Consider the following 26,526-nt stretch of genomic DNA (forward strand, 5'->3'; position numbering starts at 1 on the left):
GGAAGGAAGGAAGGAAGGAAGGAAGGAAGGAAGGAAGGAAGGAAGGAGAGAATAATGATCTTTTAGAATGATTGTTACTCAGTCTTCCAGTCAGGATTGCAGCTTGAACAGTGATGAAGAAAACTAGCTATTTAAGAGGACTTTTAAATGAACACTTGTAAACTGGGCGTGGTGGCTCACACCTGTAATCCCAGCACTCCAAAAGGCAGAGGCAGGCACATTTGTGCATTCAAGGCCAGCCTGGTCTGCAAAGTTACTCAAGGACAGCCAATGCCAATGCTACACAGAGAAACCCTCACAGAACACATGTAGCAAACAAACAAAACAACAAGTAAACAACAACAAAACAGAAGTACTACAGAGACTGCAGGCTGCCTCAGAGATCTGTGGGGAAAAAAGAAAACAAAAGAGAATTGAGTCACTAGGGAAGTGAGCACAGCGGAGCCAAAGCACAGCCTTTGGGATTTAGAGCATGGCCAAGCAGAAACTTCACCCCTTCCATTCCCTCTCCAGGTCTACAGCTCTCAGGGAGTCCTAGCCATGTTACCCTCAGCCTGCCCTCATCTCTCCAAAGCCATTCCAGGTGGGACTTCAAGGCAAGAATAAATAAAAAGGGTGAAAGGGTGCTTGAGAGGCAGAAGAGGAAGCATAAGAAAAAGAAACCTTCTTTCCTTCTCTTCCCATGTCTGTCCGTCCTTGAGTACAGAACTTCTTCAAAATCAGTTCCTCTGTATGTCTCCCTCTTGCTATGCTGCTTCTAAGATCAGATCCTCTGCCCCTCCATCATTCCTTTATCTCCTGTCCATTCGGTGAAAATTTTACTTTGTGGCAGTGCTAGCCAGGCAGTGTCGGAGACATCAGTCAGAGTGAAACACAGTCCCCTGCCCTGAGGAACTCTTAGTGGTAATCGGAAGGAAAACACTAAGCACGTGGTCGCTAGGGGGAAATAAAATTGGCACCAGTGCTTGAGGAAGCACCTGTCCCGAAAGCTTGTAACGGGAAGATTTATATTAGTTTGTGAGGATGCCAGACTTCCTTGAGAAGGGATAGCTCAAGTGAGCTCTTAGAAAAGACTTAAGGCAAGGAAATGCCTCCCTGAGGCAAACACACAGACAGTCCTAAGAAAAGCTGTGGGCAGACCAGCTGCCTTGACTGTTGCAGCAGTTTGTGTTTATTCTGAGAGCACCAGGAGCCATTGAAGGCATGAAGTAATTAGATGTTAGCATTTTGAGAAGATCCTGCTTAACTAGGGTGTGAAGAATGGACTAGGAAGAGTCCAGACTGAAATGAGAAGTGGTGGAAGCCTGGGCAGTTGGGGTAGAAATGGAGTCAGCAAACCAGAGATCCTTTTGGAGAATAAAGCAGGCAAGACTTACTTCTGAGCTGGATACAGGGCATATGGAGCAGAGGTACAGAAGTGGAAAACTCTAGGGACAGGTTTGGGGAACAAGTACACCCTGAGTTTTGGTCATGCAGAGTTAGAGTGTCTTTGAAACATTCCAGAAAACACCAGATAAACAGTTGGCAGTGTGAGGCTACATATAGTGCTGAAGTCAGATGAATGTATGACCTTTCAGCATATTGGTTGTCGGTGAAAATACCGTCATGGATGCAAATATGGAAGGAAGTATTAAGAACAGTGGACATGATGGTGGGCTACAGGAGGAAAACTTGTCTCTAACTGTGAATGCACCCTCTTCTAAGAAGCAGGGAATGAAACATTGTTTTTGAAGGAGCAGATGTCAGGTATAGAAAAGGAAGGGAGTTTCTGATGGACCCTGATGGTCTAGCATCTTCTCCTGTCTCAGTGGGCACTGTCAGGCCCTGAAGATTTTGGGTGCTATGAGGAGGTTTTACAGTACTGTCACTTCTCTTTCTTTTTCTTTTTCTTTTCTTCTCTCTCTTTCTTTCTTTCCTTTCTCTCTCTCTCTTTTTTTTTTTTTTTTTTTTGGTTTTTATGGATAGAATTTCTTTGGGTAGACCTAGCAGTACTGGACTTGATGTATCTACCAGGCTTCAAACTCAGAGTTCTGCCTCTGCTTCCTGGAGAGCTGGGATTACAGGCAGGCACTACCACTGCCCAGCTCCCTTCCTGATTCTTAATGCACATTAAATTTTAAAAAGCACTTGTCAACAGATGATGGTAAAAGAAAGGATAAGAGCCAGAGAAGGAAGGCCGTACATGAAGATGTAAGAGAGAAGACCCCAGAGAAGATGGCCAGTACCCAAAAATAACACTCTTCCTTTGTTGAGAAAAATGAAAAAGGGAAAGGAGGTGTGGGATCACAGGCAGAATATTGAGAAAAACGTTAGCAAAAGATGACAGACTTCTCCACCAATAAAGTAGGTCCCAAGGTCAGCTACAGAGAAGAGGAAAGAGTTTTTTTTTTTAAATAATTTACTTATTTTTATTTGATGTGCATTGGTGTTTTGCCTGCATGTTTGTCTGTGTGAAAGTGTCAGATCTTGGAGTTACAGACAGTTGTGAGCTGCTTATGGGTGTGGGGAATTGAACCTGGTCCTCTGAAAGAGCAATCAGTGCTCTCTCTTAACCACGGAGCCATCTCTCCAGCCCCTGGAAGATAAGTTTTAAGCCAAATAATAATAACAATGATGATGATGATGATAGTGTCTTCTTTAACTCATGGGCCTCTACTTTAAATTACACTTTGACTTTTTCCTGCAACCTCTTTAAACCTCTTTAAACAGGCATGCACTGATATATAAAAACACCAAACATTTTAATGATTTACAGTTCAACTCACATTTAAGTTGCATGAGCCTCACTAGAGTAACATTATCCAAGTTGCTAACACTATAAAAGTCAAATGCATGTGCAAAAAAAAAAAAAAAAAAAAAAAAAAAAACTTGAAAGAACAAAAAAGTCCTTAATCTTTGCTTACAGTTTATATCTGCAAAGTTTGCCAAATCAATAAAATGACCTGAGTTCATCTCACAGTCAGATTCATTAGTGATTTACTTCATTGGCTTTCTGGTGACCATTTATCATGAGGTATAGAATCTTCAGAATGAATGGGAAAAGTGAAAAACTTGACATGCTTGCCTCTTATATAAACTAAACATTTGATTTATAATACACAAATGAACAAACCACGATAGCCTGTCATGTTTTTTTAGTTTCTAATTTATTCAACCTCTGCTCAATATTGATCCTGGCAAGCAGCACGGCCCAAAGATAAATTTATCCATTCCACACTTTAGTCAGGAACAAGCTAAAGTTTATAGATTTTTCTCAGGCAGATGATGACAGGCAGTCAGAGAAATGACAAATGGCTGTCTTTAGACTTAGTAAGGACAGTTGGGCCAGACATTTCCCATAACGATTGGAGCGTGCTGCTCAGATACAGGTTCATCACAGTCATCATTAAAGCAGAGAGCACTGCCTACTGCAGACACCCATGCAGGAGCAGGGTGCTGGCCTGCAGGGGAAAGGGAATTGGCAGCTCAGAATTTTGCAGCACTCCTCTAAGCGATAGCATGACATGATCATTTATCAAACAGAGACTGTCCAGAAAAGTGTCTGGTTCCTTGAGTAATTTATTGAAGGGCAGGAAAGTGAAAGCATTTTATTAAGGACAGGAAGGCAATGAACAACCAGAGCGTGTCCAAAGGGTAATCGTATTTCAGGACAGGATTAGTTTGGCCTTAAGTAAACATACACTGGAGGGAGTATGTCCAGGGTCATTTATCAAGTGAGGAATAATTAACAAAACTCCAAGCACTGTTTTATCTGTATCAGTTTAAAGTTCTCTTGTTGTTTATGGGAATCATATTCAACACTATGAATCATACAACACACAATCCCTTCCTCATGGCTTTTAAACAGAGTTCTTGCATAAAATAATTATGGCTCTGTTAAACATGGGACAAATGTTTCAGAAAGAGCAAAATCTAAGGTCTAAGACTGAGGGCTGAGGTTATAATTTTGAAGACATCTTTCTTACACAACTACTTGCTGGTCAATGGGTCAGAAGTTTTGTCTTTAAATTTTGCTGTTAATCAAGATGGGGAACAAAAAGGGACTTAGCTGAAGAAAAGAAGCAGAAAACAAACATATTTATGAACTTACCTGTTTTGCTCCCCAAACTTTATATGCCATGACAATTCATTCTAATTGTAATTACTAATAAATGAAGACAGAAAGTGGGTTGTTGGTGATGCACGCCTTTAGTCCCAGCATTTGGGAGGCAGAGGCAGGCAGATCTCTGTTCAGGTGAATTCGAAACCAGGCTGATCTACAAAGTGAGAGTTCGAGAACACCCAGACCACACAGAGAAACCCTGTCTCAAAAAAACAGAGAATAATAATGAAGACCAGCCCGGTGTGGTGGCACACGCCTGTAATCCCAGCACACAGGGAAGCAGAGACAAGCAGACACTGTGATTTTGAGGCCAGCCTGGTCTACAAAGTGAGTCCAGGACAGTCAAGGCTACACAGAGAAACCCTGTCTCAGAAAACCAAAATAATAATAATAAAGATGATGATAATAATAAAATACAGACATGCATGAGCACAGTAAGCAAAACCTCAGGAAACAGAGTGCTGCTTCTGAGATGACAATTTCTGTTTTCACAAGTTTAGTCAAGCACAGACTAAACTCTAGAGCTAGATATATACCTACAGAAAGGCACTACTTTGAAGAGATATCTGCATTCTTATGTTTGGTGTACCATTTCAAAAAATAATCAAAGTACATTAATGTTTTTGGAGTAACTGCCTTTATTTCATATTAAAAAAAAATTACTCTTTGGGGTATATATAAGGAACACTCTGGCTGGAGAGATGGCTCAGAGGTTAAGAGCACTGGCTGCTCTTCGAGAGGTCCTGAGTTCAATTCCCAGTAACCACACGGGGGCTCCCAACCATGTGTAATGTGATCTGGTGCCCTCTTCTGGCGTGACAGTGTACATGCACATAGAGTACTCATCCTTAAAATAAATATTTAAAGAAACACTCAAGTGTACATCCTTCCCACTAGATAGTAGTGAAAGTAACACTAATTTTTAAAGAAGAAGGGCAGAAAGGAAAAAAAGGAATGGCAGAAAGACAAAGAATTGGGGCGGGAGTCTGACAGTGGCTGAGAAAAGAAATGCAATAGGGAGGAGAGCGGGGTAAGGAAAAGAAACGTAGAAAGCTGCTTCTGAAGCGTCACCCATCTGTCTTCCTCGCTGTCAGGTGACCTGTATACTGTGGACTAACTTAGTCTTTCTTTAAGCACCGACAAGTCATTTTCTGGTAAGCTATAAAAGCATGCAAGTGGTTATCACAGAATGTACAACACAGCTGAATGTGCACACGCTTAATCAGCACTCTGTAGGCTGAGTCAGGTGGAGCTGTTCAAGGCCAGCCTGATCTCCACAGTATGTACCAGACCAGTCAGAGCTACATAATGAGACCCTGTCCAAAAACAAACAAACAAATCACAAAACAGAGCAATAATAACAAAAAAAACTATAACCACAGCAAAAACAATTACAAAAGAAGCCCCTAGGTCCATAAAAGGCCAGAAGGACATATACTAAAGCCAAAAAAAGATGAGAAGAGCATGGCAGTGTGTTCAGCATGGTCTTTGGGTGATGAGTGGGCAAGTGATTTTTTTTTACTCTGTTTCGAAGTTGGACAGGATTTCCCCTCCTCCTTCATGAAAAAGTAGGCAACAATGAATATTGGCCTGCAACCCTGGCAGACTGTGGTGTTGTTTAGTTTGGTAAACCAAGAGTTTTACTGGGGTTGCTCACAGGAAGATGGGTGAGCACCAAAAATCCTCTCCAGAACGTGTGGCCTGGAGCCAGGAGCCTGGAGCATACTGCACAAGCTCACCAGGCTGAGGAGCGTCCTTCCCCATCTCAGCGCTGGTCCCTGCTTCCTCCAGACAACTCACCCTAAGGGTGCATCTCAGCAACAGCTGAGGGGTTGTTTGCTCACTACTCTTCCATTGCCTGAATGTGTATGCTTTTATGGATTCCCCTGAAACAGTGTGTTTTCTGCAGAAAAAGTGTTTTTTTGAGCAGTGCTGTGATCCCCAACTTAGTAGCTCCCATTTTGCCGCCTCTTGAGCTACCCGGCTATTAGAATAGACAAAGGTAGCAGTGGTCTATGTGAGGAGCTAGAACACCATAAAAACCAGTTACCACCTTTAAAAGTAGCACTAGGAGTGCTGATAATTATGAAATTCCTGTGCCTTCTTTTTTCTTTTCTGATTATAGGACTTGGAGTTTTTACTGAAAAAACTGATGAAGCTGTGGAAAATGGATTTAAAGGGAAATCCTGTTTGTCTTAAGCCAAAATACAGAGACAAACTGATACTGACGTCCAAGTCACTGGGTGCGTGTTTTACATTAATTCAACTTTCTTAGAGAAAAGAGCTTGTTTAACTTTTAAGTTATTTTATCATCAAACTTTCAGAAATAAAACATCTGGCTTTAGAAATTTGGTCAACTTAAGTTTATATGTTTGAATAACAATAAAGTTAAAAATAGAAAGTAATACATGAAAAATATGTATTTATTAAAATATTAATTGATTAATAATTTTTAATCATAAATAAATACCAGGCACACTTTTAATAGAAAATGAAGCCACTGCCTACAAAACTAGTCAGCCACAAATGTGTTGAACGTTGCTTGGACAGATTCTTGGCAGGTCTTTAGACCCCTTAGCTTTTGGTTCTTCAGATAAAACCAGTCAAGGTGGTTTACTTGCCATTGGCCAAATGGTACCCCAGGAGCACATGGTGTCTCTCGGAACACATGGGTGTCCCTATAATTTGAAAGGAGAGTAGAGAGCTGCTTCATAAAATCCTTACAACCAACAACATTCCTCAGTCTACCCTATATTGGAGGAAACGGTACAGAACATGGTTGGTGATGCCAAAGTTACACAGCCTCAGAGGGACCGTCAGTGCCATGTCACAGAGGAGCCCTGAAGGAGAACTCTGGGGCACAGTATATTTGGGTATAAGAACTAATAAAGTGCTAAAATGTGATCAAACAACTTCAAAACTCATAGCTGGTCAGTCACTAGTGCAGTGCAGTGATCTCTGCTGTGGGCAAAGCAGATTCAATAATACAAAACATTTATTTTCAAAATGCATGTGCAGATGAACTCAGTGGCTGGCTCTCTGATCACCTACCCCTGAGGGGGAGCAGCCTTACCAGGCCACAGAGGAAGATGATGCAGCCAGTCCTGATGAGACCTGATAGGCTAGGGTCAGATGGAAGGGGAGAAGGACCTCCCCCATCAGTGGACTAGGGAGGGAGGGAGGATGCGATTGGGTGGGGCAGAGGGAGGGGGCTACAGCTGGGACACAAAGTGAATAAACTGTAATTAATAAAAAAAAAGTTTTTAAAAAATACATGTGCAGGAACTATACACAGCCCACAAAGGTAGGGAACAAGTCATACACAGATGACTTGTGTTTCCACAGCTCTGCACATGGCTCTGCCACGCAGTCCCCACCCTCTCACGTCTCTGCTACCACACGGCTACATGTCTGCCGTACTCAGCCCGAGGAAGAAGCAAAGGCAATTAGTGTGCAATGGTTAAGAATATTACATTATGAAGCAGGTGGAACCTGCCTTTCATCCTATACTTGGGAGGCAGAGGCTGGAGTTCAAGGACAGCTTCATCTACAAATCAAGATTCAGGACAGCCAGAGCTGTATTGTGAGACCCTGATTAAGAAAACATTTTTTTAGCTGGGCGCAGTGGCACACCCCTTTAATCCCAGCACTCAGGGAGACAGAGGCAGACAGATCTCTGTGAGTTCAAGGACAGTCTGGTCTACAAAGCGAGTTCAGGCCAAGGCTACAGAGAGAAACCTTGTCTCAAAATACCAAAATAAATAGATAGATAAATAAATAAAGTAAAAAGAGCTGCAGTGTGATTCAGTGATAAAAGTACCTGCTTAGCATTCACTAGGCCCTGGTTTAATCTTCAGCTCTATAAGACACACACACAGAGAGACAGACATACAGATTTCAGCTCTATAAGGCAGACAGAGAGGGAGGGAGGAAAAGAAAAGAAAAAAAAAAAGCAAAATCTCCTACTTTATATATAATCTCCTCAATATGTAAGATTATAAAAGGCATGGGAATAAGTCTACTGATTTCTGGAAGCAAAAATTATTCAGACTTTCCCTTACATAACTACTCTTTCTATAACACTTTATGACTACAAAATTAATGCTTAAAAAAACAGGCTGACATAGTTCAGTGGTAGAATACTTGCCCAGGATTCACAAGCCCTGAGTTCTATTGACTGTACTACAGGGAAAAAATACAAAGAAAAAAAATCACTCCTAATCTCACCATGAATCTGCTGTTAAAACTTTAGTGTATGTCTTTCAAGTCTATGCACATATATACATGTAACAAAGCATTTGATTTTGTCTTTGTTTTTACTGAATTTAAAACCAGATAACAACAACAATAATAATAAATTTTAAAAGACTATGAGGGGACTGTTGTATATTTTGCAATTTACCCAGTCCTGAACAAACACAACAAACCCTACACATTTGCTTTATATAACATGGGTGGTAGCAAATTTCATATTGAGAGCAAATCATTAAAATAAAATAAATCTCACTACTTATGGCAGCTCCTTGCCTTTCCAAAATCACTTAAGAGCTTTATGCAAGATTGTGCTAAAAGTGACACAGAATGAGATTATTCATGACAGTGTGCATGTGTGTATACTAAAATATACTAGCAATTTATTTAATTTTTAACAAAAGCAAATATGTAAAGGCATCAATGGAAACTGAGCATCAAAGAATGATCATTAATGTTGTTATAGGTGAAACTTCCTAAACTATAGTTTGGAAAGTGTTGTCATTCAGTTAAGAAGGTGCAGAAAATGTAAAATGATTACACTCCTGAGACTAGAGCTCTGGTTCCCATTGCCAGCCACAGTTAGAATATACATTACAGTGGAGAAAGAACATGTTTGCATCACTTACGTGACATCACAGTGTTACAGCTGTCCTACTGGTAACCTCTGCCTGAGTTAAACATGACCATCAGTGTGCCTGCCCATGGTAAATGTGGGTCTTCTGGACCAGCACAGAAGCTTCCTGAACTCTCATTGCTGGCGTCCGTCACCTGTGGGCGAGGAACAGTCCACTGTCCTCTTAGTTGTATCAATCTATTTTAGGCTTTAAATACAACACAATATTTTGGGTATTTAAGTGACAGCATTATTCCTTTCATCAGTAGGATCAACATTTTTTTAGAGTAGTCTAAAGAACATGATCAAAAAATTTTACTGTATCCTTACTATATTCTAGGGCTCAGTGGAAGACCTTACACAGATGATGAAAGACAGTTTAAAAATTATACTGGGAAGATGGCTGGAGAGATGGCTCAGCAGTTAAGAGCACTGGCTGTTCTTCTAAAGGACCCAAGTTCAATTTCTAACACCCACATGGCAGGTCAAACTGTAACTCCAGTTCCAGGGGATCTGACACCCTCACATACAAAGACAGAAATGCAGGCAAAACACAAATGCACATAAAAATAAATAACGTTTTAAATGTTATACAGATACATTGCTAGAAAAGATAGTCGCTATTAAATAAAAGCCACATAAACCACTTTATTTATGTGAAACAAAATATAATATAGGTAAAATAAGGGACTTGCTCAGTATTTTATAGACTATCCATATGTAACAAATTGTCATCCATCAGAAATTGTGTTTAAAGACATACTAAAATGCTTACAAAAACATACATGTATATAATTATATATTATGTATATGTATGTGTAACTGTGTATATTATACACAGTTATACACAGAGGAAGGGGGTTCTTTGTGTAGCCCTGGGTGTCCTGGGAACTCTATGTAGACCAGGCTGGCCTGGAATTAAGAGCTCTACCTGCCTCTGCCTCCTGAATGCTGCTGTTAAAGGTGTGTGCCACTATGCCTGGCTTTATTTTTTCTAAAACCAATAATTAAGTTTATAAAAACATGACTTTACTTGCATTATAACATTTCAACTTTGAAAGCCAATATCGTTTGTATATGATCTTAGTCCAAACTGTTCACAGTGAGCATCTTCAGCAGTGATGGGAAGGCAAGGGACGGAAAATAAAAGATCTTTTTTCTGTTCCTTCATCATGTTTCAGTTATTTGTAATAAGTGCATATTCTTAAGTCAGAAAACTAAAAACAGATTAAGAACTCGACAAGTATGAGTGTAAAGACGGGGAGGCAATGCAGTCAGGCTAGAGTTTGTCAGATGAGGATCTGAGCGTGGATCCCCAGAATCCACGTCACAAGACAGGACAAAGTCCACAGGGTCTCTGGAACTCAGTAAGTAGCTAGTCCTTCCAAACTGCATAGCTCCAATTTCAGTGAGAGACTCTATCTCAAAGATTAAAGTGAAGCTTGATAAAGCTAGACCCTTGACATCAATCTGTGAACTCACACACACACACACCCCAACACATACACAAGCACACATCACACCACAAAATTAAAAATAAATGTATAAATAAGAATTTTTTTAATTTTTTACTGAAAAAAATTTATATGCTATATTCTAATCAGGTTTTCCCCTCCCCCAACGCCTCCCAGACCCTCCTCACTTCCCACACACCCAATGCCGTGCCCTTTGTTTCTCTTAAAAACACACACACACACAAAACAAAAACAAAACCCACAAAAATGGAAGCCAAAATATACAAGCAAAAGACCAATGAGACAAAAAAAAAAAAAAAAAAACTCAAAGCGAGACGAAAGTCCACAAAACTACAACTGAGTTTGTTTTTTGCTGGCCCACTCCTCCTAAGCATAGGCCTACCCTGAAGACTAACTGATTTTTCACTTCTCGGACATATTATTTGCAGATAGATTCTTGGTACAGGTGGGAGCCCATGTCCGCTTCCCATCTCAGTGATGGGCCCCGTGTGCCTATGCAAGCTCTGCACGTGCGACCATGGCCTCTGTGAGGTCCTGTGTGCAGCGCTGCTGTTCTGTCTGGGATCCCCGGCTCGTCTGGAGCTGGCTATCTATCACCCTTGGTTCCAGCCTGCCTCCTCTTCAGCATATGTCTCTGATCCCTGGAGGGCAGGGGAGAGTTAATGAAGATACCCCGTTTATGACAGGGTTCCAGAGTCACTCACTCTTTGTACATTGTGCGGTTGTGGGTTTTTGTGTTAGTTCCCATCTACTGCAGGAAGCTCCTCCAACAATGGCTGAGCAAGGCACTGACACACAGCAGAATGCTATTAGGAGTCATCTTGTTGCTATGTTCCTTTAGCAGAACAACAGGATTTCATTTTCCCCTAGGCTCACTACCATTTTCAAAATCTTGGCCACCCTGTCAGTGTCCAGCGTGGGTTCCATCGGAGGGATTAGTTATTCCCATGATGTTTTTGCCACTATTGCACAAGTGTATCCTGAAGGCAGGTCCACTGTAGGTGTATAGCTGGGATGATGATTTCATTTCTCCTCTGGTAGCATGCACAGTATCTCTCAGTACCATGAATGTTAGTCAGAAGGGACGAAGCCTCTAGTTGGGCACCAGCTCAACTTCTCCTTGTGCTTGATGACTGACGAAAGTGTTGTATTCAACAATAGGGCCTTACCATCAGTTTCTGGAGAGCAACCAACAGCTGATGATATTTGGTTGTGCTTCTTTAGCAACAAATCAAAAAAATTTAACCCTCTAGGCATGGTGGCACACACCTCTAATCCCAGCACTCAGGAGGCAGAGGCAGGCAGATCTCTGTGAGTTCAAGGCCATCTGGTCTACAAAGTGATTCCAAGACAGCCAAGGCTACACAGAGAAACCCTGTCTTAAAACACACACACACACACACACACACACACACACACCAACAACAACAACACAAATATATAACCCATTTCTGATACTGCTATTTTTGTTGTTTTGTTGTTGTTTGAGACAAAATCCCACTCTGTAGCCCAGGCTGGTCTAGAATTCATTATGTAGCCATCCAGGCTATTCTCAAACTCACGGTAATCCTCCTACCTTAACTTCCTGAATGACAGGACTAGCTAAGACGAGGTGTTTTCAAAAAGACTTTATTTTAGCTTATGAGGTAACAGGTGTTATAAGCCAGAAGTGTATCTTTTTTTATTTCCACATATGTGTGTGTGTGTGTGAGCGCACATGTGTATATGTGTATATATGTACATATACACACACATAATACATATTGTATTTTTAACTTACATATCTTCTCCAGAATTTCTTGATGGAAAAGAAATAAAAAATATGGAAAGGCAATTCCTACTAAATTGGAAAGCATCTAAAGATGCCAAGAAAACCAGCCAGAAAAGGAGCAGTAAAAGTGAGGAGCCGAGCAACAACTACTTAAGTAAGTGCCTATCCTTAGCCCATAGCTTCCAGCAGAGGGAACAGTCTAATAAAAGCTACGAAAAATAACTGGGAAATGCTGTTTGGGGTTTGGCTGGGTTGGTTTCAGGCTTTAAAGGTGTATTCAATTCACTGTCAACAAAGGCAAATACAGCTGTTAGAAAATTTTACCTGCGGTGAAAACGGTAAGAGTATGAACAAACCCTGACCTGGTTTCCCACTGGCTGCACCTGGGCCACCACATAAACATAGTCAGGTCGTGAGTGTGGGGGAAATGGGAGGTTTAGTCCAGCAGCAGTGTGTGATATCAGTAGTGCAGGTGATAAAACAGTCGAATGATAAACTGTGAAACCCAAGTCACCATACAGTTAACATCAGTGCAAAACAATCACAGTTTTAAACCAGGATAAAAATGAAAATGTACCAGACATGGTTGCTCATACCCATAATCCCAGCACTCAGGAGGCTGGGACAGGAGGATCACAATAAGCTTAAGGACAGCCTGAGTTATATAATAAATTCCAAGACAGTCTAGGCCCATCAAGAAAAAATCAGAATGATAAATATTAAATATATGTCAATCATTTCTGTACTCTATGGCCAGTCCACTTATTATGCACATATGCTATAGCCCTAAATGCTTGAATTATAATATGCTTATGATTCTGTTAGAAAGAACACACTAGGAGCTGGAGACATGGCTCAGCAGTTAAGAGTACTGGCTGTTCTTCCAGAAGTCCTGAGTTCAATTCCCAGAAACCACATGGTGGCTCTCAACCATCTCTAATGTGATCTATTGCCCTCTTCTGGTGAGCAGAGCACTCACACATATTGAAATAAATATACAAAAAGAAAAGATACTAACCTTTGTCTAATTAATGCAACTAAATATAAACAAAAATGTTAGTCTTGCCATACCTGGAAGCCTACTAAACTTGACCCCCGCCCCGTCTGTATTGGAATAAGCCTCTTCTGCCCACAGTAATCTTTGAACCCAGCATTTTGCTTCACAACTAATTATTCTTGGCCCCTTTGAATGCAGGGGATAGAAACATGCCAGTGGGGCTGTTAGGCCACGGGAATGGATACTGCACAAGGCAGTTACAAGGAGAGCACAGAGGTGTGTCACTCTAGAAGAAGGTTGAGGTGAGAAGGATGGGATGGAGAGGCATGGAGGTCTGGTGATCTTGCTGTACCATGCCATTGAGTAGAGACTAGTGAAAATCATTTAGGAGAACTGGGACTTTGTTAGCTGACATTACATCAAAATTGACACTGGGCTGGCATTTCTCATGGTCTGAAACAGGCAAAACACACAGGAGGTTCCCCCCCACCCCCCCACCCCCGGCTGTGCTGTGACCCCGTAGCCCTGCATGGCGCCAGTGCATACCTGTACTCCTATAGGTTTAGAAGGCTAAGGACAGGGAGGGCTCAGGTGTGGGCCAGCCCACTAACTTACCCTGTCTCAAAATAAGGCCTAGCTCAGCGGTGCAGCACACTGTGTGGAACCCAGCTTCAAGCTCTGTCTCTTTCTCGTCTGTCTGTCTGTATGCATACACACATACACACACACTCTCTCACATATACACACACATACAGACACACACACTCTTCAGCTTTTTATGGCTTGCAGTAATACACAGAAGCACCTTATTAATATTGAAATACCCATAGAATTAAACACCAAAACTAAACCTACACTAAAAATATTTTTCATCTTCATAGATTTCAGATGTTTTCTGTAATCCACACACAACTGAAGTCTACAATTTCTGAAATGAACTATTTAATTTTCTCAAAGGAAACTTTATTAATTTCTTTATAATTAGTGTTGCCAAAACTAATTAGCAAAAGCATTCTTTAAAGTTATGTGAAAACACCCACAATAAAGTATCTGAAAAAAATTAAGAAACCATCCCTTCACAATAGTACTAAAAGAGGCAAGGACTCAGAGATAAACCTAACTGAAAATTGCAATGATAAAAGATGTTTAACAGGACAATAAATAAAATAAAAAGACATTCCATGTTTATGAAATGAAAGACTTAAAAATTAGAATATCCACCAGATGGTGATAGCATGCTGCCTTTAATTCCAGCACGCAGGAAGCAGAGGCAGGTGAATCTCTGTGAGTGCGAAGCCACACTGCTCTATAAAGTGAGTTCCAGGATAGCCAGGGCTACATAGAGAAACTCTGTCTCGAAAAACCAAAAATAAAATAAGAAAAAGAAAAAGAAAAGAAAATTACGATATCGACCTGACTCAAAGTGATGTGCAGAGGCACTGCGATCCCGTCACAATCACAATGTCGGCTTTTACAAAAACAAGACAATTATTCTCAACTCACAAGATAAAACAATAACCAGACCAATCATGAGGAAGAACAAGTCAGAGGCATCATTGTTTCTGATTTCAAAATATATTACAAAGTATGAAACCAAGAGAAGACAAATGAAGCCACAAATATACATGAACTGATTTTAACAAATGTGTCAAAAATACAGCATGAAAAAAAAAAAAAAAAAAAAAGGCAGTTGCTTCAACAGGTTTGGGAACGTTATGTAACCACATTCAAAAGAAAGAAAACTGTACCCTTAGACTCAAATGTCAACTTAAAGTGGACTAACACCATGGAAAATGGACACGAAACCATAAAACTAGAAGAAAACAGTGGGTAAACTCCAAAGAAGTCATCTTGGCAATGACTTCAATTATTACACGGGCAGAAAAACAGAAATAATTAAGCCAGACTAGAGCAAACCGAGCAGTTTCTATACAGAAAAGGAAATAGCGAAGTGACAACTGTGAGGTGGAAGAAAATGCTTCAAACCAGGTACCAGACAGAAGTTGATCTCCAAACTAATCAGAAATTCCTACAACTCAATAGCAAACATTGATAACCTGATTTCAAAATAGGTTAAGGACATTTCTGAAGAGGCATAAAAAATAGCCAGCATAATTAAGTAGATGGTAGATGAAGTGATGTTGACTCAGCAGTCATGGCAATGAGTCTTCCCAACAGACAGACTGGCTATAGAAAGAAAGAGAGAGAGAGAGAGAGAAAGGAAGGAAGGAAGGAGGGAGGGAGGGAGGAAGGGAGGGAGGGAGGAAGGAAGGAGAAAGAGAGAGGGAAGGAAGGAATGAAGGAAGGAAGGAAGGAAGGAAGGAAGGAAGGAAGGAAGGAGGGAGGGAGGGAGGGAGGGAGGGAGGGAGGGAAAGAAAGAAAGAAAGAAGAAAGGAAGAAAGGAAGAAAGAAGAAAGAAAAGAAAGAAAGAAAAGAAGAAAAAGAAAGAATGAATGAAAGAGAAAGAGAAAAAAAGAAAAGAAAGAAAGAAAGAGAAAGAAAGAAGAAAAAAAGAAAAAAGAGAAAAGAAAAAAGAAGAAAGAAAGAAGGAAGGAAGGAGAGAGAGAGAAAGAAAGAAAGAAAGAAAGAAAGAAAGAAAGAAAGAAAAAAGGAAGGAAGGAGAAAGAAGAAAGAAAGAAGGAAGGAAGAAAAAGAAAAAGAAAAGAAAAAAAAGAAAAAGAAAATAGAAAAAGGAAAGAATGAAAGAGAAAGAAAAAAAGGAAGAAGGAAAGAAAAGAAAGTAAAAGAAAGAGAAAGAAGCAAGGAAGAAAGAGAGAGAGAGAGAGAGTGTGTGTGTGTGTGTGTGTGTGTTGAGGGTTGATGGCTACAGAGATGGCTCACCAGCTAAGAACATGTTTCTCCTCCAGGCAGGCATGTGGTACACTTACACACAACAGGAAAACACACACACAAAATAAAAATAAATCTTAAAAAAAAAAAAAAAAAAAAAAAACCAGGCACAGCAGTGTATGCAGAGGTAAGACAAGAGAGTCAGTCAGGACCAGCCTTGGTATCATGAAACCCTGTCTTAAACCAACCAGCAGGTGTTAGCAATGATGGAGAGCATGTGAGTTACTTATTTCTGTGATCAGGAAGAAGGGGAATTGTATTTTAGCTCATAATGTCAAAGAGTTGAGCCCATGGGTGCTCACCCACGTGCTGAGGCAAAGCACCACCTCCAAAGTGTTTGATGGAGGCGGCTCTTCACTTCTTGGTAGAGAGGAGGCCAAGAAAAGGCAGCAAAGGAAGAGCCAGGGCTCCTTAGAGGCCCTGAGGACATGTCCCCAGTGACCTACTTCTCCAGTCAAGCCTCACTTCCTACTCCTCACCATCACCTTCAAATGCTGTCAGATTGCACACCCACTCATCGTTATACCAGGGACCTTGGCATCTAATTGTCCCTGGAAGCACCATCACAGATGTGTGCTTCTCTAGTTCACATACTTTTTTTTTTTAATGTGTGTGTGTCTGAACACACGTGCAGGTACTGATGGAGGCCAGAAGACAGTCAGATCCTTGGACTAGAGTTACAGACATTTGTGAGCTCATGTAGATCCTGGGACTCAGCTCCAGTCTTCATGGTCAAGGAGCCAGTGTGCTTACCCACTGAGACTTCTCTCTGTCACACCTGCACGACAAACCATCCCTTAACCCACTCAAGCTGACAATCAAAATCAGCTATCACAAAGAGAAGCAATCTTTACACATCCTAATTTTTAACATGTTTTAATATATTTTGTATATGTGAAAGCCTTCTAAATTGTAGCTCTATACTGGGAATTAAAGTAAAATAACATAGATTATAGTCCCCGACTTCAAGAATCTTACAATTAAAAAGTAATCCTAAAGTTAGCCATGTAAATCAAAGCTGGAAATACAGTCAAGTACTTCAATAAGATCCAAATGATTGCAATTTTTAAAAGTATACAGCAAATAGAAGATTAATATATTGATTTAATAACTATTTTTTAGAGCAGCTCAGGAAGAGACCCCGAGTTAAATCTTGAACACTCAGGAACTGGTTAAGCGTGTTGACTACTGGGCTGTTAAAGGCAGTAGGGCTTAGAAATAAACAAGGCAGTCCTCACTAAAAGGGACATCACAGCTAGAAACCACACGATATGGAATGATAATTGCTCAAGTAAAGTTATAAACATCTCCCAACAACTATACATGACTAATCCATGCTGTAAAGGTTATTTTGAAAATAAATTTAGAAAAGCAAATTTTAATTCACTTGTGTTTATATTAATGCTAGCATGTCCGTTTTCTCTATAAGAATTATGAACTTTCCTATGTAGTTTTTATGTATAAAAGTCTGTGGTGTTTTATTTTGGATATTAATTTATTAATGATTTTACTGTGGATTTGTCTTTCTTTAATTCTACTCCATAACATATAATTTAAGATATTAAATTATTAATATCTTAATAATTAAGATATGTCATTAATATTAATATATGTCATTTCATAATCTAGTAATTAGTTTCAAAGCAGGATGCTTCTAATTCTTTGTATGCTACAGGTAACTTTGAAACAATACATCACATAGTTCCAGTTTATTACCCACAGGTGGGCAATCCAAAAGTAGTCTTTTTCTCTGATGTACAGAGATACCTTGTCCATGAAAATGCATCTTCAGAATGTTCCCAAGAAGATAAAACTAAAATTACTGAAGACATGGGGTAGGTTCTTTCCAATGTTTGTATGGTTTGCCTTTCTTAGGGGAGTGGGATGCCCTTCCTGTCAACCCAGATGAAGAGGGGTCCTCCAACTGTCTGTTCTCAGTCCTTTTTACATACACATTTGCACACTTCAGTGTTGGTCTTCACAGTCATAAAACTTCAGAGGTTGGGGATGGCTCTGGAAAAGCTGGGAGTTTGACTAGATGCACTAGTGAGGTAAAGGTCAGGGCAAGAAAGTCCCTAAAGATGTGGATAAAGAGGTCTGGATGTTCAGAGGGAAAGGACCATCTCAAGGGAAGGTGAGGCCCCCGGTGATGACAAAGATGAGGCTCCAGGCTTGAGTGACGGGGTGGAAGGAAGAGGGTGTGATTAATGACAGTAGAAGGAGAAGCCCAAGGAGTCTGTAGACTACTCCCTCCTCTGCTCAAAGCCCAGAAGTTCTGGACCTGCTCTCTCTGGGGGTATTAGAAACTCCAGTCATTCGCAGAGTGGTTTATGATCCAAAAAAGGTCTGAATCTCTATTCTAAGCTTTGATTCTATACTCAGTTTAACTTTATATAAATCTGTTGAAAAACCTAACGAGGAAAAAAAGTTTTGGTTTTTTTTTTTAAAAAAAAAAAAAAAAAAGATGACAATGTTTCTATACAAAGTTACAGCATTCCAGGAAATAACCTTATTTATTCTAAAATACATGCTTCCCATACATTAATCAACATATTAAAATTCAAACAAGCCCAGCATGGTGGTGGAGGCCTGTAATCCTAGCACTCAGGAGGCTGAGGCAGGCGGATCTCCATGAGTTCGAGGCCAAGCCTGGTCGACAAAGTGAGTCCAGAGCAGCCAGGACTATTATCCAGAAAAACCCTGTCAAAAAAAAAAAAAAATCAAACAAGAGGAGGGCTGTTAAGGCCAGCTACAATCCCAGAACTCTGCAGGTTGAAGGATGATTAAGTGTTCATCAGCTAAACAAGTTCAAGGCCAGTCTGAGCCAAAAGAGATCCTGTCTTAAAAAAAAAAAAAAAAAAAATCAAACAAGAAAATCCTAATCTCAAGTATTTCGTTAGTCGGGTGGGGAGCCAGATGGCCACAACTGCTGTATAACGTTGGCCATGCTAAGGGCCCTGTTGGCCAGAGAGATGTTAACATATCCTACACATTTTATTTCAACTTCTTCCCCACTTAGGTCCAGTTTCCCGTTCATTTGTTTAATCTCCCTCCCCACGCAAGCAGTCCTGGGGTTGATCGTAGGCCTCAGTCATGCAAGGCAAGCATTCTACCACTGAGCTACAGCCCTTTGCACTTATGTTCAGTCCAGTGATCTGCTGATGCTCCCAACCCTACAGCAGAGTCCATTCCACTGCAGTGAAGGGTAGTTCATATTTCACTGAGAAAGTAATCAGGGCTGGTGGACGTTCTTCAGAATTGCATTCAGCTTCCCAGAACTGCCTGCTGACGGGTGGAGCAGGCGGGTCTGCCATGTGCTGCTGTTTCAGGACCCTTCGGTGGTGACTTGACAACCTCTAGCCAAGCCCACCAGAAGAAGCCCTGTGCACGGCCCTGGTGCCCCCCACACACACACAGAGCGGCTCAGGACTGAAGCACTGCAGACACGGGGTCTGTGAGTCTGGAAAATGCTTGATGGAGGGAGAAGAGAAAGACTGCAAAAGGAGTCCTAGTTTCCGTCTTGCGTCTTCTCCATTCGCAGTAACGTGGGAGCTGTGTGAGAACATGTTTTGTTGTTCCCACACAACCTCCAAAACCAGAGGCATTCCAGTAGCACCCTGACAGTCTCTTAAGGACAGACAGAACCCATACAGACTCCACAGCTGTTTTTCAGATTGTGTTTCTTTATCAAGGGCTTCCATAAGCAGCGCTGCTACGTCACAAAGCGCGTTAAACGGCAAACAGGGACACTAGAAACAGCCTCAGGAAACAAAGCTGGTGAACTTTACACATCTCCACGTAGCAACTAGATCTGTAATCAGCTGTGCCACTCAGCACACAGTCTGTATCAGTGTGCAAAGTCCAGATCATTAGGAGTGCACTAACGAACCAGCGAGTGATTGCTCTTCCCCATTCTCCTCACCAGAACCTCGGAGCTAAAGGCATTTTTTAAAAAGTAGAAACTACCTTTCTACTACAGAGATGCACTTCCCTAAACAGGGCCAGCAGAACAGAGGCTCTTAGAAGCCTCTGCCGCCGTGTGGAATTGAGTATGTTCAGTTCTGAGTTTTCAGTTCTGTCTTGGGGGGAAATGTCACGCAGAGTTTTCTTTTCCATGTTCATTATTTCCTCAGGTAACCTTTTCTCTGAAAGCACGCCAAATACTGTTTTAGTGGCTCAGAAGATTTAAGTTTGATTAGATGGTAGCATTATGCCCAAGTGCTTGACAGAAGATTTTTTTAGGACGTGCCTGATGCTGGCAGTTTAGTAATTTGGGGAGGGAATCTTATTTGCTTACATGAATTGGTTTCCATTTTTGTTTCTGTATCAGAATTCATGCATGTAATATCCACTTTTAATTGAGCTTTACCACACATACAAGGCAGAGGGCTAATGCATAGCTCAGCACTTTCAGCTATGAGTGTTGCCATGCAACCTTTAGTAAGTTAATATGAAAACAACACAAAATTAAAACCCCAAAGGAGAGTGAGATTACAGTGGGAAGACTGGTAAGGTGCAAAAAACAAAGTATTAATAATTTGGCCTGGGGCTGGAGAGATGGCTCAGAGGTGAAGAACACTGGCTGCTCTTCCAGAGGTCCTGAATTCAATTCCCAGCAACCACAAGGTGGCTCACAACCACCTATTATAAGATCTGGTGCCCTCGTCTGGCGTGCAGGTGTACACGCAGGCAGAACACTATACATAATAAACAAATAAATCTTAAAAAAAAAAAAAAAAAATTTGGCCTGAAGAGGTTGGAGAAATGGCTCAGCAGTTAAAAACACTTATGTCCTTCCAAAAGGACCCAGGTTCAGATTCCCGGCACCCACATGGCAACTCACAAATGTGTGTGACTCTAGTTCCAAGGTATCTGACACCCTCGCACAGAAATACATGCAGGCAGCACACCAATACACACAAAATAAAAGTAAATTAAAATTTTAAAAAGAAAGAAAGCAAAACTAAAATAAAATAAAAACAGCCTCCACAAAAAAACAATAATTTGGCCTGGAATGTTGGACAATGGTAGAGCGAATTTGCCTAGCATCACGTGCTCAACACACACATACTCACACCAAACAAACCCATCTGAACACAAACACAACAATCAGACTCAGTTTCTAAGAAAATCCATTAAAGCAGCTCCTTCCCTTAATCGTGTTAACGGTGAGGATGAGGTGGCGTCCACAGTATATTTTTACAAGCTATGTTTCACATTCAAGGTGAGGAGCCCGCAGGGAGGTGGAAAACAGAACCTGTTCCAAAAGCAACAGAGTGCTGCACACTCCTGGAGGGCTCCACGCGCTGGGGGTTGTGCCTGCGTGCAGAGTGGAGCCCCGTGAAGCCACATCTGTCCGGGGACGGGAATGTTTTCCCTGTCTCTCACACATGCATGCAGTCTGCGCGTGTATATTTACACAAGCCTGCTCTCCCTGCAGGGAGGAAAAGTCAGCCTTGTTGACGCTGTTTGTGACCCTCCAGCCGAACTCCATACTATCAACATACGCTTTAATTAAAGAGTAGGTCCAAACTTTTTTATTTAAAGGCTGATCCTGAACAAATGCCTTCACTGTTCCACAAAAAGTAACGTATGGTGTTACCTAAGCCAAAGCGGGACGCGGTGTCGCTTCCCTCCGTATTTGTCACAGCAAGCACTTCTGACAGATGTTTCCTCTCCTTAAACATGCTAGGGGCTGCCAGGACCTTAGTGACTTAAAAATAGACATTAAATCCATATATGCTGCTCATAAGATTCACCAAGAATACTGAAAGCACTATCATGAAGAGGGCAGTCACTTAACTGTCTCTCAAATCCAGGCAAAGCTGATAACCACAGAGCCATGTATTTTGCTAATTTAAATTAGCAAATTTATAAATTATAAATTTATAAATTAAATTTATAAATTAGCCATGTATTTGCTAATTTGCAGCTGGGTTTCAGATCTCTTTAAAGAACATGAATTCCTGGACTCTCCATTCACAGGAATGTGCCCCCTCTATATTTGTTAGCTATTTATGAAATACCTACTTAAGGTATTCGCTAAGCTGTGGGAAGAAGTTTCTTTGAATTAAAAGTGGCTTCTAGAGCTGGAGAGGTGGCTCATTGGTTAAGAGTACCAGCTGCACTCATACAGAGGCCCTGAGTTCAACTCCTAGCACCCATAAGACAGCTCACAACAGTCTCTAACCGAAGCCAAGTGTGGTGGCGCAAGCCTAAAATCCCAGCACTTGGGGAGGCCAGAGGTAGGCGGATCGCTGAGAGTTAAGGCCAACCTGGTCTACAAAGCAAGTCCAGGACAGCCAAAGCTAAACAGAGAAACCCTGTCTCAAAACAAACAAACAAAAACAAAAGAAACAACAAAACTGTCTCTGACCATAGTCCCATGGGATCTGTTACTCTCTTCTGGCATGCAAATCCACATGCAAACGAAACACCCATATACATAAATAAACCTTTTTTAAAAAGTGTATTGTAATAATTAAATTAACTGGCTTTCACAACTAGTAAGGTTATGTTTAAACCGTTGTAGTAATAACAGATCTATGTGCATCAAAAAGAATTTTCAGAACTATGGTAATTAGTTTTAGTCAAACTCTATGATACTTTTTCATAAACTTATTTGCCAGGGCTAGAGAGATGGCTCAAGCAGTTAAGAACTTGTTTGCAAAGTCAAAATGCCTTTAGTTTTGCTTTGCTAATCTTTCCTTCAGTATATTTATCTCATGTGCAAAATAAACATGGTAATGCAGATAGAATGTTAACATTTTGATTTGCAGTTCTCAACAAATTCTCATGAGAGTAGGATACACCCCTAAGAGCAACAAGGTAAAGAAAGCACCATAAAGATTTTTCATTCTAACAGGCTAAGCTAGTGCTCAGGAATTCTGGCTTCAATGCTGTCACGCCCCTTACTCTATAAACAAGAGTCACCTAACCCTAATTTAGCATAAATCTTTGTAACTCAATTTTTAAATACTAGAACTCTTTAATGAAAGAATAATGTGATTCCAATAGCAAGCTCTGAACGACTCTACTAAGACTATCCCATCCAGGAAGGTCCAGAGCGGCAAGCAGGTGAGGAAGTGACTAAGACAGACAAGCACATTCCTGTGCAGCTAACGGCAGTCGCAGGCACTCGGGCCCAGAGCAGTGTGGGCAGGTCTACACAGACACAGAAATCGGCGCAGCTGGCAAGCAAGAGCTCTAGGTTGTAACATCATTTGCTCTAAGAAAACATTGGTCCAGTCTTGGTCTTTTAACAATATCACATTAGAGATGTGCAGAGATGCCCCAATCACGAAAGCACATGGCGCACAGCCAGAGGGCCTGCAGAACCCTGTGTCAAAAAAACAGGCAAGCAAGCAAACAAACAAACAAAACATGGATTGCAACTGACAGACAGACACCAAGCACTAACCTCTAGCCTCCACACACATGCCCACCTGCCACACACACACACACACACACACACACACGAAAACAATATATTAGAATGGGTAAAAAATAAAAAAATATAAGTCTCTAAATATTGATCCGATATAGAGCTTCTAGAACTCATATACTAAAAATAGGAACTGAAAACCAGGAGGCCTCTTAGAACAATAGTGTGATGCATTATAGAGTTAAACATATAGTACAATGCACAGAGCTTTTCCCAAGCGGAATGAAAATCTACACTCAAGAGAAACTGACTGTTTATAATGGTCTATTTGTAATCATTAAGTATTTAAGACAACCAAGTATATCTCAAGTGGGATATGGATAACAATCTATTATATATAATGTATATACGTACATACACATATACACACTGAGAATGCTACTCAGCAATTAGAGGAAATGCACTATTGATATTACTCAACATGAGTGAGTCTCAAAAGCATTAAGTGAAAGTAGTTAGACTTTAAAAGAAACCTACTATGTGCTTCTATTTGTGTGATATTCTGGCAAAAGGGAATCCATAGGGACAGAGAATAGATCAGGACCTGCCAGGAACTGGGTGTGGGAGAAAGGGTTGACTCTAAAAGGAATTGCAGCAGATAATGGAGGTGTTCTGTGTCCTCACACAGGTGGCAATTAACGTACTATCTATGTTTTCCCAAACTTGCTGAACTATATACTCAAAAGAATAAATTTCACTATTTTATTTATTTATTTTTGAGACAGGGCCTCTCTATGTAGTTCTGGCTGTCCTGGAACTTGATATATAGACAAGGCTGGCCTCGAACTCTCAGAAATCTGCCTGCCTCTGCCTCCTGAGTGCTGGAATTAAAGGTGTGTGTCACCACATCAGGCTAAAAGCTATTTCCTAATTTAAGCAATAAGGGAAATAACTGAAACCAATACATTGTTAAATGTATAAAAAATATATATACAGTATAAACATACTCTGCTATGTGATATTTGCTTTTTGGCTTTTATTTTAAAGACAGTCTCAACATTACAACTTGGCATATTTAAAAGAAAAATTCTAAGACTTACACCACACTCAATGAATAAAAATCTACACCATTCTAAAGTCATACTTTTTGAAAACTAGACAACTAAGAACTTCAAAGAAATATATGCTATGAACATATATCTGGACTGCCAATAAGGTCAAAAGTATTCATCCTAATAAAGAAGTGAAATGATAAATATTAATAAACAAAACGTGTGCAAAATACACATACTCAATAGTATGGTGACGAGCATAAGCATTAGAGACAATCTACTTGGCTTGACCCCTACTTTGGCCGCTGACTAGGTATTTCACAGTGGACAAGTTGCCCAGTCCCTGGGAACTCTTTCCTCCCAACTGTAAAATATAAAACCCTCAGTTCTCGTACAGGCGAAGTGAGAAAATACCCATAAAGTACTCAGCACATGAAAAGTGCCACGTGGACCTCTTACTTACTAGTTATGTCATGATGGAGTTTTAGGATTACCTATAGTAAAAATGACTGAAAAATCACAGCCTCTTTCAAGAATTTGGGCTTAGAATCAGTCTGCCTAGGAATAGCAAAGACAGGAAAAGAGGAGGCTCGGTACTCTGTTCTGTGAGCATCTTTTCTTCCTGCTGCCAGCCCCTGCTGTCCAGGGCGCACACAGGTATCAGAAGAGCAACAGGCAAAACTTGGGGAACTTCCGAAATCTCTGCACGGCCACAGCCCACCTAACCACCTTATGTCCACGTATCTCCCAAAGCAAGAAAGCCTGACTAGCTGTGAGCCTTTACCAGGGTTAGTGTGTCCTGGGTCTGGGTCTGTCGTCTCGCATGTCAAATTAAATGCTCGTGTGTTGTCTTCGTTTGTTTTGTTTGTAAATGCAGGAATCTGTCCTTGAAGGAATCTGAAAACTTGCTAACAGAAAAATGATATCCATTAGCCTCACCTTCTCGAAACCCAAAAGTAAAGGAAAATTTGTACGAGGAAAAGGAATCAATTCAGCCACGCGTGATTTGATTTCCCCACAGAACTAGGCAACAGCATGTTTTGAGGGTTTGTAGACTTCGGTTATCTCGGTCTATAAGTTCTTGTTTGATTTGTTTCCTTATAGAATCTGAGACTTTGCTTTTCGTGAATTCCAGGATCTATTTACTTGCTGTTAAGTAAAACTTAACCAGGAAATAAAATGTGGTTTTTCACTCAAAGGGACTCTGGGTGTGCTTTTCAAGACGTAAAGCCCTTTTACAGTCCTGATTCACTAGCAAATTCCACCACCTGGTTCCCCGCGCTGTAAGTACCGCCGCGTCTGTCTACTGCCCAGTGATCCCGACGTGGCAAGTCAGGACTCCGCAGGGAAACGTTCGGGAATCTATAAACGAGCAGGACCTCCGGGCTAACACTGCGCTCTGCGGCGGGGCTGCAGCGCTGGGCCCCGCCGACGCCGCGGCCTGAGCCTGCGGGGCGCGCGGGCGCGAAGGCGGCGACGGCGGGTGTCCGGGCCACCGGGTACCGAGGCGGGGGTTCCACCGCGAGAATCTTTACCTTGCGGAATAAAAGGCGGCGGGGACGCACACTCGACGGCTCCGCTCCTCGAGGTTGGGGACCCGCGGGCCCGCCCGCCCCGGCCACTCCCGGGTCGAGCGCGCACCGCCCCGCATGGCCCCGCGCCTCCCGGCCGGGTGGGCAGGGCCAGGCGCCAGCCCCGCCCCCGAGGGGCTTGATTGATGAGGCTGTCGGCCGAGGGGGCGGCTCCGCGGTGCGGTCGCCCCCCGCCGCGGGGCTCGGGCGGGCGCCCGTCTCGGCCCGACGGGGCTGCGGGCGCCGGCATAAAAGGCGGCGGCAGGGGCTGGGCGGGGGTGGAGTGACCGGCTCGACGCCGCCGGCCGCCTCGCCTCTGCCCAGCGAAGGTGAGGGAGGCGAGTCGGAGGCGACGCCGGGGTCCCGCAGCGCCGTTCGCCCGGGCGGGAGGGAGACCGCGCGGGGCCCGGGGCCGCCATGGAGCGCGGCCGCCCCGCCAGCAGCCCCCGCCGCGCCG

At 41.8% G+C, this 26,526-nt stretch overlaps 1 protein-coding gene across 2 annotated transcripts in view; it reads left to right on the top strand.

Moving 5' to 3' along the window:
* Ppp1r42 (protein phosphatase 1 regulatory subunit 42) overlaps positions 1-25,665 on the top strand; it is a 39,002-nt gene extending 13,337 nt beyond the window's left edge. The window contains exons 5-8 of one of the 2 annotated variants that reach the window (XM_055603321.1): positions 6,228-6,345; positions 12,238-12,369; positions 17,738-17,897; positions 25,376-25,665. In XM_055603321.1, the coding sequence (XP_055459296.1) occupies positions 6,228-6,345; positions 12,238-12,369; positions 17,738-17,897; positions 25,376-25,421 (456 nt within the window). In that variant the 3' untranslated portion in view covers positions 25,422-25,665. The remainder of the gene's footprint in view (positions 1-6,227; positions 6,346-12,237; positions 12,370-17,737; positions 17,898-25,375) is intronic. The other variant, XM_055603322.1, reaches the window with a different exon arrangement.
* Positions 25,666-26,526: the final 861 nt, after the last annotated feature.

The sequence above is a fragment of the Psammomys obesus genome, unplaced genomic scaffold (genome assembly GCF_907164565.1).
Source record: "Psammomys obesus unplaced genomic scaffold, mPsaObe1.curated_primary_1811, whole genome shotgun sequence".
NCBI lineage: Eukaryota > Metazoa > Chordata > Mammalia > Rodentia > Muridae > Psammomys > Psammomys obesus.